At 40.9% G+C, this 17,444-nt stretch overlaps 1 protein-coding gene and 1 pseudogene across 4 annotated transcripts in view; both read right to left on the minus strand.

Annotated features, from left to right (window-relative positions):
* Positions 1-7,359: 7,359 nt before the first annotated feature.
* On the minus strand, positions 7,360-8,056 carry LOC129136932 (uracil-DNA glycosylase-like; annotated as a pseudogene).
* Positions 8,057-8,531: 475 nt separating this feature from the next.
* Positions 8,532-17,444, minus strand: part of STON2 (stonin 2) — a 176,099-nt gene continuing 167,186 nt past the window's right edge. For 2 of the 4 annotated variants that reach the window (XM_054666199.2, XM_054666197.2), the window contains exon 8: positions 8,532-16,265. In XM_054666199.2, coding sequence (XP_054522174.1) covers positions 16,182-16,265 — 84 coding nt within the window. In that variant the 3' untranslated portion in view covers positions 8,532-16,181. The remainder of the gene's footprint in view (positions 16,266-17,444) is intronic. The other 2 variants (XM_054666201.2, XM_063793861.1) reach the window with 2 other exon arrangements.

Here is a 17,444-nt window from a genome sequence, read left to right on the forward strand (position 1 = left end):
TTCTGAATGGGTGCTTCTAGAGGGTTGGGACCATATCTCATTTATCTCTATGCCCTTTCAACCTCATGGGGGGCTTAGAGACATTTATTGAATTACTACTATATTGCTCTGCAATTATTCCTAAAGATGACAGAGTGCTCCGAAGATACTAGTTATAACTGTCACCTGAAATGGAATGGACTCACTCACAACCTTCCTGTAGGTGGCAGAAAACCAGAGATGAGAGCTTAAACAAAGATTAGAAGCAGAGATAAAGACAGTAAGTTCCACCATTATCTTTATGACTGTTGGGCAAATTAACTGACCTTCTGTGCTTCAGTTTTGTTTTTTTATATACCTGCAAAATGAGGATATTTACAGGTATAAAATGTTTAGTAACCCTCCTTTGTAGGGTTATTACAAGGATTAAATGAAGTAATGCACATAAAACACAAAGCAGAGTGCTGGCCATTGCTGCTGTCACTGTTGAGTAATGTAGAGGAAAGCACATTGAGCTAGCAAAAGAACTCACAGGCTAAATGTTAAATATGTAAAATTTATTTGATAAGAGGTTTTGTAGTGGAATGTATGTATTTTGTGCCTTATGTTTAATTAGAAGAAATAAAATGTGTTAAGAGGAGAGACTAGTTAAAAGGAAGGCTCTTGCTCTGTCTTGCTCTGTCACCCAGGCTGGAGTGCAGTGGCATGATCTTGGCCCACTACAACAAGTTACTGTGATGATGAGGATGATGCTTATTGTTCCGAAGGTCAACTTTTGGAGATACTGTCTCCATATTTATCAGGGCACATTAAAAATACTTCTAACCAGAAACAAGTACTTCCAAAAATTTACTGCCAAGATCTAGAGGATACAAAATCCCCGAGGTGGGATTCCAGAGGTAACACTGTTGGGAAGCTGAATTAGCTTTGCCATCATTGAAGCATTAAATGGTTTATAAAGAAAAAGTCTCCGAGCACAGATAACTCAATTCTGGGTTGCAGAGATGAGAAAAGCATTGCCTTCAAAATTCCATCCCTATTTGACCATGTTGCCTTGCCTCAGAGAACATTCCCCAATGGAAGCACTGTCTGCCTGCAAGTAGAAATCCCATTACTTGAATATTTTTGGAAAGGGGTCAAGGATCTTGAGTAGAAATGAGGTCCTTTCATTCATTTAGAAGTAAGTCTTCACCTTTGTGGCGTGTCCTGGGGTTTTGCTCTTATTTTTCTTTGGTTATGCAGCTTTCAATTTTTAAAAAATGTTTTTATTGACAAGTCATAGACTTTCTTGTTAGCTTTTCCGAACTCAATTCTGGGTTGCAGAGATGAGAAAAACATTGCCTTCAAAATTCGATCCCCCATTTGACCATGCTGCCTTGCCACAGAGAACATTCCTCAATGGATGCATCGTCTACCTGAAAGTAGAAATCCCATTACTTGAATATTTGTGGAAAAGGGTCAAGGACCTTGAGTAGAAATGAGGTCCTTTCATTCACTTAGAAGTAAGCGTTGGCCAAGCGTGGTGGCTCACGCCTGTAATCCCAGCATTTTGGGAGGCCAGGTCGGGCAGATCACAAGGTCAAGAGATTGAGACCATCCTGGCCAACATGGTGAAACCCTGTCTCTACTAAAAATACAAAAATTAGCTGGGCATGGCGGCGTGCGCTTGTAGTCCCAGCTACTTGGGAGGCTGAGGAAGGAGAATCACTTGAACCCAGGAGGCGGGAGTTGCAGTGAGCCGAGATCACGCCACTGCACTGCAGCCTGGGCGGCAGAATGAGACTCCGTCTCAAAAAAATAAAAGAAGAAGAAGTAAGTGTTCACCTTTGTGGGGTGTCTTGGGGTTTTGCTCTTATTTTTCTTTGGTTATGCAGCTTTTAATTTTTTTAATGTTTTTGTTGACAGATCATAGACTTTCTTGTTAGCTTTTCCTAAACTAAGCAGCAGACTGATGTCTTGGGTACTCATCAAGTTCATAATTTAAAAATCTTAGGAAAGGATATATTGGTATAGAACTTTTTATTTGGTATTTTGGTAGCAAAATAGCAACTTTTTAAGAAAAACATTAGGGTTTTTGATAGGCTACTTATAGGATAAACATGACCAGGTTCCACATTTCTAAATCATTGATTCTTTTTCCTTTGTTCCACCATTCAGTCTGGTCGCTAAGTGCTTGCATTCTTCCTTTGCGCGGAACCTTTCTTTTTCATTGCAGTTGTCATTCCCTTATTAGAAGTTGTGATATTGTAAAATAAATATTGGGCTTTCTTCCTGTTTCCTGACGTACAGCTTCTAAAACCCTTAGAATCTATGGACTGATAAGGGTATCTTTTAGGTGCTAATGATACGACTGGTGGCTGGGGGCCCCTAGATAGCTTCAGGGTGGGGTCTGGTTACTGGAAAGACTGAGGCAGGATTAGAGGGTTGAGACTCTCAGCCTCATGCCCCGATCTCAGAGGGAGGGAAGAGGGGCTGAAGGTTGAGTTGATCACCAGAGGCCAACGATTTAATCAATCATGCCTGCATGATGAAACTCCCATAAAAACCTGAAAGGACTGGAGTCAGAGAGCTTCTAGGTAGCTGAACATATGGAGGTTTCTGTAGGGGCATGGATGCTCTGCCCTCCTTCTCCCACACTTTGCTCCATACATCTCTTCCATCTGGTTATTTATCTGTATCCTTTGTAATATTCTTTATAAAACATGAGAAAACAGTGTTTTTCTGGGTTCTGTGAGCTGCTCTAGGAAATTAACTGAAACCCAGCAAGGAGTACTAAAAACCCCTATTTATAACCAGTTAGTCAGAAACAAGTACAGGCCACAATCCATGGCATCTGAAGTGGAGGGCAATGTTGGGGACTAAGCCCCTCAACCCGTGAGATCTGATGCTATCTCCAGGTAGATAGTGTCAGAATTGCCTGTTCACTCCAGGTGGATCGTGAACTGGAGGACACTTGGCTGCTGTCCGCTGGAGAATCTGTTGCAGAATCCACTGCAGAATTGCTTGATTTCTGGCGAAAAACTCCCACACACCTGGTGCCAGAAGTGCTGAGTGACTGTGTGAGAGTAGAGAACAAGAAAAATACGTCTTGTGTTGTTTTTTTCTATTTCTAGAGTTGGTGTCAAAACTGTTGCATTGAGGAACCGAGTAAGAATGGGGAAAAGTACTTTGGCGTTTTTCCTATTTCTCCTCACAGAAGTGTACTGAGTAAAAGGGGATAGATTTTTTACTGCCAGCAAATTAGAAGGAAACATGCTTGCAGCACTCCTGACAGCACTAACCTTGGAGCTGCAAAGAGAAAGAAAAGCAACAGTAGGGAGAAGACTTTCCAGACTGCAGATCCCCAGTAATGGAAGCAGGGGATTGACTTCAAGCGATTACAAGAAAGTTTTATTAGAATGCAAAATTAAATTTGTCATTTTTAATTGCACATTGATTTGTGTTTGCTGATTCATATTATTTTTGGTGTACTTTGCCACACACGGAGAAAGCCAATTCTCTTAATTAACTATTGCTTTTTTAATCAGGAGGACAAATCTAATAAATACAAAACATTAAAAAGCAGCACACAAGTATTAAAGGCAACCAATGAGATATGCAATAGGAGTGTGGGCAAAAAGCAATCGACCTGGGCAGATAGAATTGGGGACTGTTTCAGATCTCTAAGATATGTCCCTTTCTCTGCCGCTGCCACCAGGTTAGTCTAGGCTCTCAGGACTTCATGCCTGTTAGTGAAGAAGAGAAGAGACAAGAGAGAGGGTAAAGGAAGGGGGAGGAAAAGAGGGAAGAGAAGGTCATGACCCATTGGGTTTGCTCTCTATAGGTGGAGAATAGGTTGTATCCTGTTCTTGTCCATTGACCTAGACTGTGGCAGGGCAGGAAACTATAGGTATTTGGACCTTAATGCTTTCTGAAAATTTTATCTGTAACTTTTGAGACTGCTAAGAAAATTGTGAGTTTTTGTTAGCTCTTTTTTGGAGATTTAAGGCAGATTTCTCTTCTGTCTGTAAAAATTCTTCAATGGGTCCATGACAGGATAAGATAGAATGAACTAAAAATTACTTTGCCTAATAAAGGTGGCGTATAATGGAGACTCATTTTACCTCCCATCAAGTTATTTTGTCTGCCATTACACTCAGTGGGTCTGTGAAGGATGATGTCAAGTCAGAAACAGTCAATTCACGTTGGTAAAACTCAGAATAATTGTGTGACTCATTTTACTCACTTCCCCACACTAACCAAGAACTGGAACACATCATTCAGGTGGCTGGGATTTACTTGGTGATCACTCTGTCAATATCAAGGAAGAAACTGAAAAATTAATTGAGGGCCATAGAACAATAAGGTTTGGCTCTTGTGTCCCCACTCAAATTTCCTGTTGAATTATAATCTTCAGTGTTGGAGGAGGGGCCTGGTGGGAGGTGATTGGATTATGGCAGGGGGATTTTCCCCTTGCTATTCTCATGATAATGAGTGAGGTCTCACAAGATCTGCTTGTTTAAAAGTGTGTAGCACTTCCTGCTTAGTGCCCTCTCCTGCTCTACCATGCTAAGACAGGCTTGCTTCCTCTTTGCCTTCTGCCATCCATGACTGTAAGATTGTACATTTCCTGAGGCCTCCCAGCCATGCTTCCATACAGTCTGCTGAACTGTGAGTCAATTAAACCTTTTTTCTTTATAAATTACCCAGTCTCAGGTGGTTCTGTTTTTTGAGACCGAGTCTCACTCTCACCCAGGCTGGAGTGCAGTGGCATGGTCTTGGCTCACTGCAATCTCTGCCTCCTGGGTTCAAGTGATTCTTGTGCCTCAGCCTCCTGAGTAGCTGGGATTACAGGCACGTGCCACCACACCCAGCTAGTTTTTATATTTTTAGTAGACATGGGTTGGCCAGGCTGGTCTTGAACTCCTGGCCTCAAGCAATCTGCCCACCCCCGCCTCCCAAAGTACTGGGATTTTAGGCATGAGCCACTGTGCCTGACCTCAGGTAGTTCTTTATGGCCTTGTGAGAACGTACTAAAAAATAGAGCAACTTTCATTAAGGAAGACTCCATTAGTCTACTTTATGGGCAATTTATATTATTTTCAATAGTGTTGACTTTAGAATTTAATCCCCATTAAAGATGAGATTTTCAGAAGAGTTTTCAGTTTTCCTCTGGCAGTTAAAGAGACAATGGTCTGGAACTTGAGGAGTCAGCCCATTTACTCAGGCTAGGGCCAAAGGAGAAAGATGTTTGAAAGGGATTTTCTCTTTAAGGTATGGTCAATGAACTTTAGGAGGAGGAATGGGGCTGGGCATGGTGGCTCGCGTCTGTAGTCCCAGTACTTTGGGAGGCTAAGGTGGGAGGATTGCTTGAGCCCAGGAGTTTGAGACCAGCCTGGGCCACATAGTAAGATCCCCATCTCTACCATAATAAAAATTAAAATTAGCCAGGTGTCACCTGTAGTCCCGTCTACTTGGGAGCCTGAGGTGGCAGGGTTACTTGAGCCCAGGAGGTCAAGGCTGAAGTGAGCTGTGATCATGCCACTTCACTGCATCCTGGGTGATAGAGCGAGACTCTGTCTTGAAAAAATTTTTAGAAGTAGAAGAAAGAATAATGTCTGATATTCAGTTAAAAAAAACCAAAACAACTTCAACAGTCTTTTATTACCAAACTAGCACAGGATTCACTCTAACCCAGCTAACAGCAAAACAGCATCAGTAACAAGATCAAGGATGGAGGTGCAGGAACAATAAAGACTGTCTCCTAAAAAACGAATTGGAGGCCGGGGGCAGTGGCTCACGCCTGTAATCCCAGCATTTTGGGAGGCCGAGGTGGGTGGATCACCTGAGGTCAGGAGTTCGAGACCAGCCTGGCCAACATGGTGAAACCCTGTCTCTACTAAAAATACAAAAATTAGCCGGGCATGGTAGTGCGCACCTGTAATCCCAGCTACTTGGGAGGCTGAGGCAGGAGAATCGCTTGAACCTGGGAGGCAGAGGTTGCAGTGAGCCGAGATTGTGCTACTGCACTCCAGCCTGGGCAATAGAGAGAGACTCTGTCTCAAAAAAAAAATAAGATAGAAAACGAATTGCGAAAATATATACATATTTGCATAAGTATTTTTTTAAAAAAACTAAAACTTTTCAGTGTTACCGAAAAAATATCGCAAAGTGATTGCAGTCCACAAAAAAAAACAGCATTTGGCAGTTCGTGCTGCCTTAAAAACCCCAACTCAAGATAACTCTAGGAGAAGCTCACCCCCGCATTTAAGAAAAATGCCTTTTCTCTTCTTCCTTGTTCAAATTCCACTGCTTATTCCATAAAACAACCGGAGAATAACAAGACCCAGGTCACTTTTCTCAGCCCCTGTCTATCTGTTAAGGCTCATACCACGGACTATTTCTTAGGAAACTTCACCTCCCCTACAATCAGGAAATTGAGCCCTGATTTCTGGGCTAGATTTCTGGAAACCTGCAGAACATCCTCATGCTTCCTTTATGGAGGGGCCTGAGGGCTCCTTAAATGATCAAGGGAGCAGTGTGCCTGGCTGGGACTGGAACGCCAGCCAGGTTGGGAAAATGGTTCTTTTTTTTTTTTTTGAGACGGAATCCCCAGCCAGGCTGGGAAAAGGGTTCTTTTTTTTTTTTTTTTTTTTTTTTGAGACGGAGTCTCGCTCTGTCCCCCAGGCTGGAGTGCAGTGGCACAATCTTGGCTCACTGCAAGCTCTGCCCCTCAGGTTCACGCCATTCTCCTGCCTCAGCCTCCCGAGTAGGTGGGACTACAGGCGCCCACCACCACGATGGGCTAATGTTTTGTATTTTTTTTTTTTTTTTTAGTAGAGACGGGTTTTCACCGTGTTAGCCAGGATGATCTCGATCTCCTGACCTCATGATCTGCCTGCCTCGGCCTCCCAAAGTGCTGGGATTACAGGCATGCGCCACCACGCCCGGCATTGAAAAGGGTTCCTTTCTAAGCAAAAACACCCGAACACCTTGTAACTGGAAGTCTAACCAGGCAAAACCTAGTAGCAGCAGGTACAATACTAGGGCTGTACCAAAAAGTGCAATCTCCCCCCTTAAACATAAAAATAAAGGTGGTGAAGACAGCCAAGTGAATATTTGACCTCACCAGTCTTCTGAGAAGTTTGCATATTTTGGGCTGAAGCCATGTTGCAGAGAAAGACATTTGGTCACAGAGTAGCCTTTGCTGTATCTGGCTGGATAAAGCTGCCATTCCTGGGCAGCCTGCTTCATGGCTGTTGTAATGAAAGCTTTGCCCCCTTACGCAAAGTACTTAAGAATTAATTCAGAAATTTTCAATTCGACTTCATAAATGACAAATACTTTAACAGCAGCTTCTCAAAAATCACCAATGGAGACAGACCACCCCTCAGTTGAGGATCACAGCTCCTTCTAGTCTCTGAGCTTCTGGCTGGACTTCTGCAGCAGCTCATTGGTCTTGGAGTAAGTGTCTACATCCAAAGAACTCTCTATACACCAACAACCAGAAGAGATGAGCCACCTGCAGTACACACTGCCACCTCCTATCAGTGGCACTGCCCTCCTTCTAAGAGCCCAGAGCAAGAAGACAAGGCCATTCAGTTCAGATTTAGCCAGGACACAACTGCATTGGCAAATGCTCCCAGCCTCTCTCAGGAGAATTGGCTTGATGGCTCTGCACAGTGAAGACGGTGAATAGAACACCTTGTTTGGCCCACTCAGATAAATCTCCATGGCCAGGATGATCAAAACCATCTGTCTGTAGGCAGCTCTTCATACATGTTTTCCAAACTAGGCAGAGATCGCACAGGTCTTTGGACACTAAAGCAGCTTCGTGAGCTTGATAGGGTCTGTGATATGGATCCTGTCCCAGGATGACAACCTCCACACCTCCTATGTCACACATCTGGGTCCAGGTGAAGACTTGGTGTTGGGGAGGATAAACAGTGTAATGTTTTCTTTCTTCTGCAACAAATCCCGTTCGTTTTACAGAATACAGTTTTCCGAACTCTCCATTGAGGTGTTTCTTCCAACTCTCACCAAACACCACAGGTACGCTGTGGGCACGACATCGGCTCACTGCAACCTCCGCCTCCCGGGTTCAAGCAATTCTCCTGCCTCGACCTCCTGAGTAGCTGGGATTACAGGTATGCACCACCACACCCGGCTAATTTTGTATTTTTAGTAGAGATGGGGTTTCACCATGTTGGCCAGGATTATCTCGATCTCTTGACCTCGTGATCCACCCACTTCAGCCTCCCAAAGTGCTGGGATTACAGGCATGAGCCACTGGGTCCAGCCAACCTATCTTGAATTGACTAAATTATATCTATGACAAATTTAACTAGGATAATTAAACAGGTCATTTGTTAATTTGTCAGCTTATGATCACTAACCATACAAGCTGGGTGACTGGCCTTATATTAATAAGCATTACTCTTCATATGTCTGACTTCATTAAATTTGGCATAGTGATATTTTGTTCAAAATTTTTTTATTAATAATTCATTTTCATAGCTCAGAAAAGGATATAATCAGTAGAACAACTAAAAACAAAACCTCACCTACAGAGATAGCCAGTGTGTAGACTTTATTACATAGGCACATATTAAAAAAAAAAACATAAACTGGTTTTACATAAAATTAACCACAATAGTGCAAGAGGTTACACTGAATGAGAATGGATGATGAATGATGGAAAATGTAAGGCTTGGAACAGCTGAATCATTCACTGGATCTTGGGTTCATCCATCCTGACGCACTGAAATTTATTACAGACATTACAAGAATGGAGGGTGAGGAATGGTGCTTCTCTGTCACCGCCTGGCTAAAACACTGATTTTGATTTATCTCTTGAATACGGTAGTTTTCTCCAGGTTCTCTTGTTAAGTAGACATAAAAGTTAAATGAATGCTGGCTTAAGGTCAGAGGAGTTCATATCCTTCTCTTCCCTCACCCCTATACTTTAGAACTCTCACACCCAACAATTTGCTGTTGGGACCTGACTATACATCTGCTTTCCCAGAATGCTCTGGTAGAATACCACTGGGGTTGCTGATCCAAAGCACATGGAGGCGCAACAGTGCTTAAGGCTTCAGTCACGGTGTGGGGCTAGACAGCATCCCCAACTAGAATTGAGGGTTTGATCTGTGGGGTAACACGAGCAAGCAGGAAGAGGATGCTGGAATTCCTTACTCTGTCCAGTTGGAATCAATCCAACACATCTGACTACCACAAGTACAACCAGAAAAGAAACTAAAATTACACACTCAAACATACCATGAAAGAGATGCTATTTTGTAGCTTGTACATAGTTTAAAATTTTTTTAACTACAATTTGATGTTACTAAGAGACAACGAGGATACAGAGGGGACTGTCCCTTTTCTCTCATCTGGTTTTGCCATAACTTACAAATAGTCCCAGGATGTTTACTGAGTGTCCTCCTTCAATTTTCACAATATTTTATACAAAATGACAAATATATATATACCTCATTGATTATCCTAGCATCCCCAGTACTTGGAGGGTTAGACCTACTTCTGTGTCAGGTAGCACCCAAATCCTAACATCTATTTTGGAGACCTGTCTGTGCCTCTTCACACTCACACCATTGTTCTGATAGATGATGCCAGTGGAACTTCCAAAGAAGCATTCCACTTGATCTTCACCACCCTCTTTGATCCTCTTTTTAAATCTGTGTGTGGAAGGCAAGTGCAATATAGAGGATTTGGAAGGTTGTCTGTTTCTGTTGTCTGGGGAAATGATAAAAAAATAAAAAAAAAAAGAGAGATGTGAAAAGGAAAAAGATGGACTAGGTGATTTTTCCAATCTTCAAAATTTAAATTTCTTGGTTCTTATAAACATAGGAAGAGTCACTGAAAGGTGGCACCAATGGATATTTTGTAAAATAACCCATAACTTTAGAGCTGGAAAGGACTTGAAGAAACAATTAATCCAACTTCCTCACTTTTTTGTCTCAGGAAACTGAAGCCCAATTGGGAAAACAGCAACTTACTTAACATAGTGATTGTCTCCATGGCTATGTCCTGTAAAGATTCACAGAAACCCCAATTTCCCCTTAATAAATCCATTATGGCATGCCTATGAGTGACTTTAAATAAACAATCCTCAATGTCCTCGTATCTAGCCTTTCCTCCCTTTAGGGAAGCTGGCTGCTAACACAGCACCTGACCAGAGTAGACATTTGATAAATATTTGTTGAGTTGAATTAATCCTGCCATCTATCCCTTTTTACTATGCAATCTTTATTTTTCCTGGAGCTTCTTACTTTTAAGAGATGGCTTCTAGTTCAAGTATTTTGAGGCTTGGTACCCAATGCTGATTTGTCATCTCTCTAGATTTTACTTTTTCATATTGAAATTCTTTTTTTAGTCTGTTCTCTTGTAGCTTTTGTTACATCCAATGATCATTTGCCTCTCTCCAGGCACTACCAAACTCATTACTGTGGATAGTTTCTGCCTTTACAGGCTTAGAATTGACAAATTGAGAGACACATTTTTTTTTCAATTCTCAAAACAACTAGACTCTTTCCAGCAGATTTGCTAAGGCACACTAGAAGAAATGTAAAAATCTCACATTCTTGTTCTAGTTAATACATGGGAGAATATTACTAATACATACATTTGTTTTCTACATTTGTGGTTGCCTTATACATCTCCTTCACGTTTAATTCCTTAAACACATAAATATGAGTCATGATATCTAAAGCCAGTCTCATTTAAACAAGATAAGAAATGGTTTGTGGGGAATTAGCACTTAGACCTTGGTAATGTTTAGAAATCATCTTTAGAAACTTGGTGAGAATGCCCTAATTTTATGTAAAGGGTCGTCATGGTTTGAATGGGACTTGGTAGTAAAGTGTGTGAGACAGTGCATTTACCAAATGATATTTTCTTGTGGATTTAATTTTTTGTTAGTTTTGCTTGAAATTCCTGTTAAATTGCATTCTGGACATGACCTAAGGCTAGCTTGTCCAACCCTTGGCCCATGATGGTTTTGAATGTGGCCCAAGACAAATTCGTAAACTTTCTTAAAACATTAAGCTATTTTGGCCAGGCGCGGCGGCTCATGCCTGTTATCCTAGCACTCTGGGAGGCTAAGGCGGGTGGATCACCTGAGCTCAGAAGTTCAAGACCAGCTGGCCAACATAATGAAATCCCATCTCTACTAAAAATACAAAAATTAGTCAGGCGTGGTGGCGCATGCCTGTAGTCCCAGCTACTCGGGAGGTTGAGGCAGGAGAATCACTTGAACCCGGGAGGCGGAGGTTGCAGTGAGCCGATGTTGTGCCACTGCACTCTAGCCTGGGTGACAGACTGAGACTCCGTCTCAAAAAAAAAAAAAAACAACAAAAAAGAAAATGCTATTTTTTGGCCATGTTTTTAAAGCTCATCAGCTGTTGTTAGTGTATTTTATGTGTGACCCAAGACAATTCTTCTTCCTATGTGGCCCAGGGAAGCCAAAAGATTGGACATCCCTGACTAAGGTCTAGATATGCTGGAATTAACATATAATCCTCATTTTTAGAAGAGTTAAAGTTACCACTCCAACTGGGAGCATTTCTATAAGCAGGCTGGATGGTAGTGCTTCCTACTTAAACCAATTTAATATTCCCAAGACTTTTAAGAAAAAACTTCAGCTCATTCTGTTCTCCCACCACTAAACTTATGGTGAAATATATATCACCTCTGAAATCATGACTTTATCTCACAAATTTTGACCTTACTATCTCAGACCTCCATCTTACTGTGGTGACAAAATAAATGCACAGTAACGGTCAGTGGTTAGTGCTGGAAGAACAAAGACCTACTGCATGAAGACTGGTTGTGCACTCTATCAAATGCTTTCTTTTCCTACTGACCATTGAAATGGGCAAGGCTCAGGCTCATGGATCTGTTTGACTTGCAGGAACAAAGCAATCAATCACCGTGACTATGGACAGCATCTATGCTACTATGCTTTGGGGCACAAAAATGTTTTTCAATGTGAATGAGGTACATTGTAGTTCAAATTCAGCAGCATATTAAGTGCCTAAGTGCTGACAGGTTTTATTACTTGACTCTGGAGGCAGGAGTAAAAGGAAAGCAAAATTATTTAAGTCCTTCAGGAAATAAAAGCATGCTTGCCGGCTTTATTATGAGTATTTGATGATAAGTAAGGGTTAAGTAGCCTTCGAGTCTCGGGGTCAGTATTCTTTCAGCAAATATTTATTGAATACATACTCATTTTCCTTTATTTCATGAGTATACGTTTGCCCTACCAGCAAGCATTTAAGGTGGCTGAACCCTATTATATTCCAAGCTTTGTGCTAGGTGTTGGAAACACAAAAAATTATATACAGTCCTTGCCTTCATGGATCCCATTTCTCAGAAACATAAGTTTCTAGGGAAATAAACTCTTACTCCCAGCCACTGGATTTGAATAGAAATCAGTCTCATTTCAAATAAAAAATTTTTTAAATCAAACAATGTTCTCAAGGATTATGAACCCTGCCAATAATGCAGGAAGGCACAGTAAGGGAAGAGCCAAATAGAAAAAATGAAACTGTCCAGATAATATTTAATATGAATGAAATGCAAACTTTTGATAAGGAATAACTAGTACTATGTCTGCAAGAGCAGGCAAGCGGGATCATCCAATGGTCTCCCACAAAGTGCCTCATATTGTCTTGTCTGACATGTCATGAGTACATTTCTTATCTTTTTGCTGTAAAGTCAAAAAGCAGGCCCTAGACTCAAAAGAAAGCACAGCTCTTGATACCACGTGATATCTAATTTATGTTCTAAGAGTAATACTATGTACTGGTAAAATGAATTCATTTTTAATATTTTCACATTATTGATAACAAAGATTATTTGTGACCACAAAAAATAAAAATAAAAAGTCCAGGTCCAGGGTGGCAAAAGTAGAATCTGCATATCCACAGGTAATTTGCCCAACTGTTTTCTATGTAGGTTATTACATAGCTAATTTGCCCACTTGTGTTTTCTATAGAAGTTATTTAAACCTAGTAAAACACTCATTACGTCTAAAAATATATAGTATTATTATCCCCAAACCCCTAAATGCTACCCATAATCAGTTTCCTAAAAACAGTAGAGGGAAAACAAATTTGATGAAATTAAGATGTTAGGTTTTTAAAAATTAATAATAATTTGTGGGTCCAGCATGGTGGCTCACGCCTGTAATCCCAGAGCTTTGGGAGACTGAGGCAGGCTTATCACCTGAGGTCAGGCATTCGAGACCAGCCTGGCCAACATGGTGAAACCCCATCTCTACTAAAAATACAAAAATTAGTGGTGCATGGTGGCAGGCGCCTGTAATCCCAGCTACTCAGGAGGCTGAGGCAGGAGATTTGGGAGGCAGAGGTTGCAATGAGCCGAGATCACGCCATTGCACTCCAGCCTGGGCGACAAGAGCAAAACTTTGTCTCAGTAATAATAATAAGAATAATAATAATAATAATAATAATAATACTCTGTCTCAATAATAATAATAATAATAATTTGTTTGCAGAATATAGATAGCATAGAAGGGATTTTTCCCAACTCTTGGTAAAAAAACAAAAAAGTCCAGGTGCATGTACACAGGAAATGAGAATTTACCATGGGGGGCGGGGAAATAAGCTCCAACAAGCAATCCACATGTTATGCTAGCAGATGAGGCAGAGATCTTGACAGAGTGCTAAGCCTGAGTGACTAAGGAAGGTGCTGGGATGAGCTTCATTTCCCTTGCCAACTCTCCAATCCATTTAGATGTTCTATGAGGAATTAATCTCAAAAGCCTTCAGTGCAACAGGGGAAGAGATATGCGTTGAAATTCCTTGACAAAAACCTCAAAGGAACTCCACTGTATTTCAAAGAGCATGAAAAACCACTTATGAAGAAAAAGACAAATGAAGTTAGAGAGTCTTATTACTATTGAGACTAAACCTATATTTAGAAGGAATCTTGGTAGACATATAGACCAAATCCAATGTAAGATTCCCTTTCACAGCACGTGGGATAGGTGGTTATTTTAACCGTTGGGCATTCACAGGAACAGGAAATTTTACTAACTTGAGTCTACTCCTCTTTAGAACAACTCTTATTAGGAAATTCTTCCTTATATTGAAGCAAACATTTGTCACCTGTAAAGTTCCTCTTTGTTCTTATTTTTGCCCTTTGAAGCTACACAGAATAAATCTAATTCCTCTTCCTTTTTGTAGCTCAACAGAAATTTCTAGGCAGCTATTGTATCATTCCCTCCTTGTCTGCACTCCCTTTCCAGCTATACCTTCTGTTCCTTCAGGGAAGCTACTCCCTTGTTCTTGCATCATCAGACCCTTTACAACCCTGGTCACCTGCCTGTGGACACAATCAACTTATTAATGTCTCTCTTAAAATATGATACCCATAATTGAACTCAACCCTCCATTTAGATATGGACTAGATGGAGGGTTAATAAAAGCATGTAAGGCTTTTATTAACACCAGCTGAATACATTAGCTTTGTGAATAGCCATGATATATTTCGGATTCAACACTGAACCTCCATTTCTGTAAGGAAATATTTCTCTATAAACTACCGTGAAACCAGGTCTTCCTAACACCATTCCCATCAACACCACACACATAAACACACACATCCACAAACACACACTCCACTCTGTACTTAGAGGGTTGCATTTTAAAAACCCAGAATATAGGGTTGCTCATTAATGCCTATTCAATCATCCTTTTACTTTCAGTCTTAGTTCAGATATTTCAAAATACTGTAACTATTTCTATATCCCAGTGTCAATACATATTTAGACTCCAATGATTGTTCATTGAATACATTAATCTTGAATCCATCAGCCAAAAACTGGAGATATTGTTCATTTCTGCATCATCTACAAATCCAATAAAGTGTGCTTTCTGTCCCCCGACTTGTATTCTTCATGGGAGAAAACACTAAGATACAAATAAGAAGCAGAGGTGAGTAGGAACGGATGAAGGAAAAGAAGATTAATTGTCCCAGAAACAGATGAAGAAAAAGAAGATGGAGTGAGCGTTCTGACTCTTGGAATCAGAATATAATGTTCCCAACATTAGAAAAATATGGCTTTTCCACGTCTCTACCCTAGAGATGCCTTTTCAATTCAATCCAATACTGTGATTATCAAACTCTGAATTTTGGGGGAAAGCTCATTCAAGCTTAATTTTAAAACAGCTTTAAAAATTATCTTTGCAGCTTAAATTTCCTATAAAGTTGGGTTAAAGGGACATGCAACTGTCTATTGGTCATGAGGTATAAAAAGAACTCCCAAACGCCCCTTACAAATGCCTCAGGTATTATGTATATTTGTTTCAGGAATCAGAAGTGGACTGTATTTTTCAGTGTGAATTTGGGAATTCACTGAGATTGAATCTACCTCTTGAACTGAACATCATCTTATATTTAATGTCTCTTTTCTCCGGAATGAAGAAAACTAAGATTAATTTTGCCTTCCCCTCAACAGCCATTTTGCAGAATGTGGGTCCATTCACAAAATTTAAAAGTCTCCTATTGTGCCTTTTTCCATTGTCTGTTGTGACTCAGGATAGCAAATCCTGTGACTGAAACCTTAGAGAGATGGAAAAAGTGTTCCAATCTAAACGATCTAGAGCCAGGAGGGAAATGTCTTGAAAGCTTAACAGTTAAAGAATGGAGACACCTCAAAAAGGTCTAGTAAGACCCAAAGAGGAAATTTGTTTTGCACCTTTTCTGAACCTTTTCTAGACAGAGTGAAAGAGATGGATTCTTAATTAACTTCTCAAGACTGCCTTTGCCAGAAAGTTATGTGAGTGACAGATGAACATCAGAAGGGAATCGTGCTAACACTGATGTGGGAGGTTCTTTTCCTGACTGTAACAGTCACAACAAACCACATACCAGTGCTGTGAGATAAGCAGAGACAAGACAAGGGGGCTTAATTATACAGTAAGCTCCAACAGTCAGGTGAACCTCGTGCTTTAGGCATGACCAGAATCAAAGAGCCTCTCCAAAAGCCACCATTCTCAGGGTTTCCTGGTAAAATACAATTAACTGCAAACAGGAAGATCTGGTATACTGTTCCCAACATGGAGTGGCCACAGCAGGTATTGACTGCAACTTCAGCTACTCAGGAAGACACCCTATCATGACTCAGGAAGACACCCTATCATGACTCTGGGATCAGGATTCCTTGCCGCAAGGCTTTGTCACTGCACTCCACACTCCTTGGGATTTTCCATTTCATCTCCTTCAAAGTCCGGCTTCAAACTCTTTTTTTGCTCAATTTCCACCTGCCAAGAATAGAAGTTGGAGATAAAGATCAAAAAGAAGAGAAAAAGCATGCAAATAAATAAGTAAACCAAAACTCCACAGGTACTTTGAGATTTCTTATAATTTTGCTAACATTTTGGGCGTTAGCCACATTGGAGCTACTGGCCCTGAGTATATCATGTCTCTCTCTTTGCACATGTTCTTTAACTGGTCTGTAATTCCCTTTCCCTCATGGTCCACCAGGAAAATTCTTATTCTTTGCCTTGTACATTTGGTCAAAGATCACCCCTTCTGTGAAGCTATTTTTGACTTATTAAGTAGACTTAGGTACTTCTCTCTGTGAATATTTCCACTGTATCTTGCACACCTGTCTGGCTCCACTATACCATGGGCTCCACACGACAGGGGCAGGATCTTGTTCAATATTTTATGCAATAATGTAGGAATACGGTGGGCAATCGACAAAGATTTATCAAATGAATTAATTTCTTTGTAATTGACTGTTTGTACCTCCTCAATACTTGTTTTTTTTTTTTTTTTTTTTTTTTTTTTTGAGACAGGGTCTCATTCTGTTACTCAGACCGGAGTGCACTGGCACAATCTTGGCTCACAGCTCACCGCAACCTCCACTTCCCGGGCTCAAGTGATTCTCCTGCCTCATCCTCCAGAGTAGCTAAGATTACAGGCACGCACCACCGCGCCTGGCTAATTTTTGAATTTTTAGTAGGGACAGGGTTTCACCATATTGGCCAGGCTGGTCTTGAATTCCTGATCTCAAATGATCCACCTGCCTTGGCCTCCCAAAGGTCTGGGATTACAGCCATGAGCCACAGCACCGGGCCACCTCCAGTATTTTCTCTCTTTAGAAAACCTCCGAACTGATAAATACTGGAATGTTTACAGTTCTACAATATCTTCTGCAAAATACTGTCGCTGTAATTATCAAGAAATTAATAGATTAATCTTTGAAAGTAATACATCTCAACCGAAATCTCTGATAGCTCAGGCAAGGAATTCTTTGAGCTCAGGGTTCAGGTTGCTCCTCTCAGCACCACTCTGGATATTTATGACGCTTGACCTACAGGGTAATGATTCAACACACAACAGTCAGGTTTGAGGGAGGTGCTATTTTTTTCCTAGCCACAAGATGGAGTGTTTGTTCCTTTTGGTAGTTAAATATTTTAGCCCACACAGCTAAG

Source organism: Pan troglodytes, chromosome 15 (assembly GCF_028858775.2).
Source record: "Pan troglodytes isolate AG18354 chromosome 15, NHGRI_mPanTro3-v2.0_pri, whole genome shotgun sequence".
NCBI lineage: Eukaryota > Metazoa > Chordata > Mammalia > Primates > Hominidae > Pan > Pan troglodytes.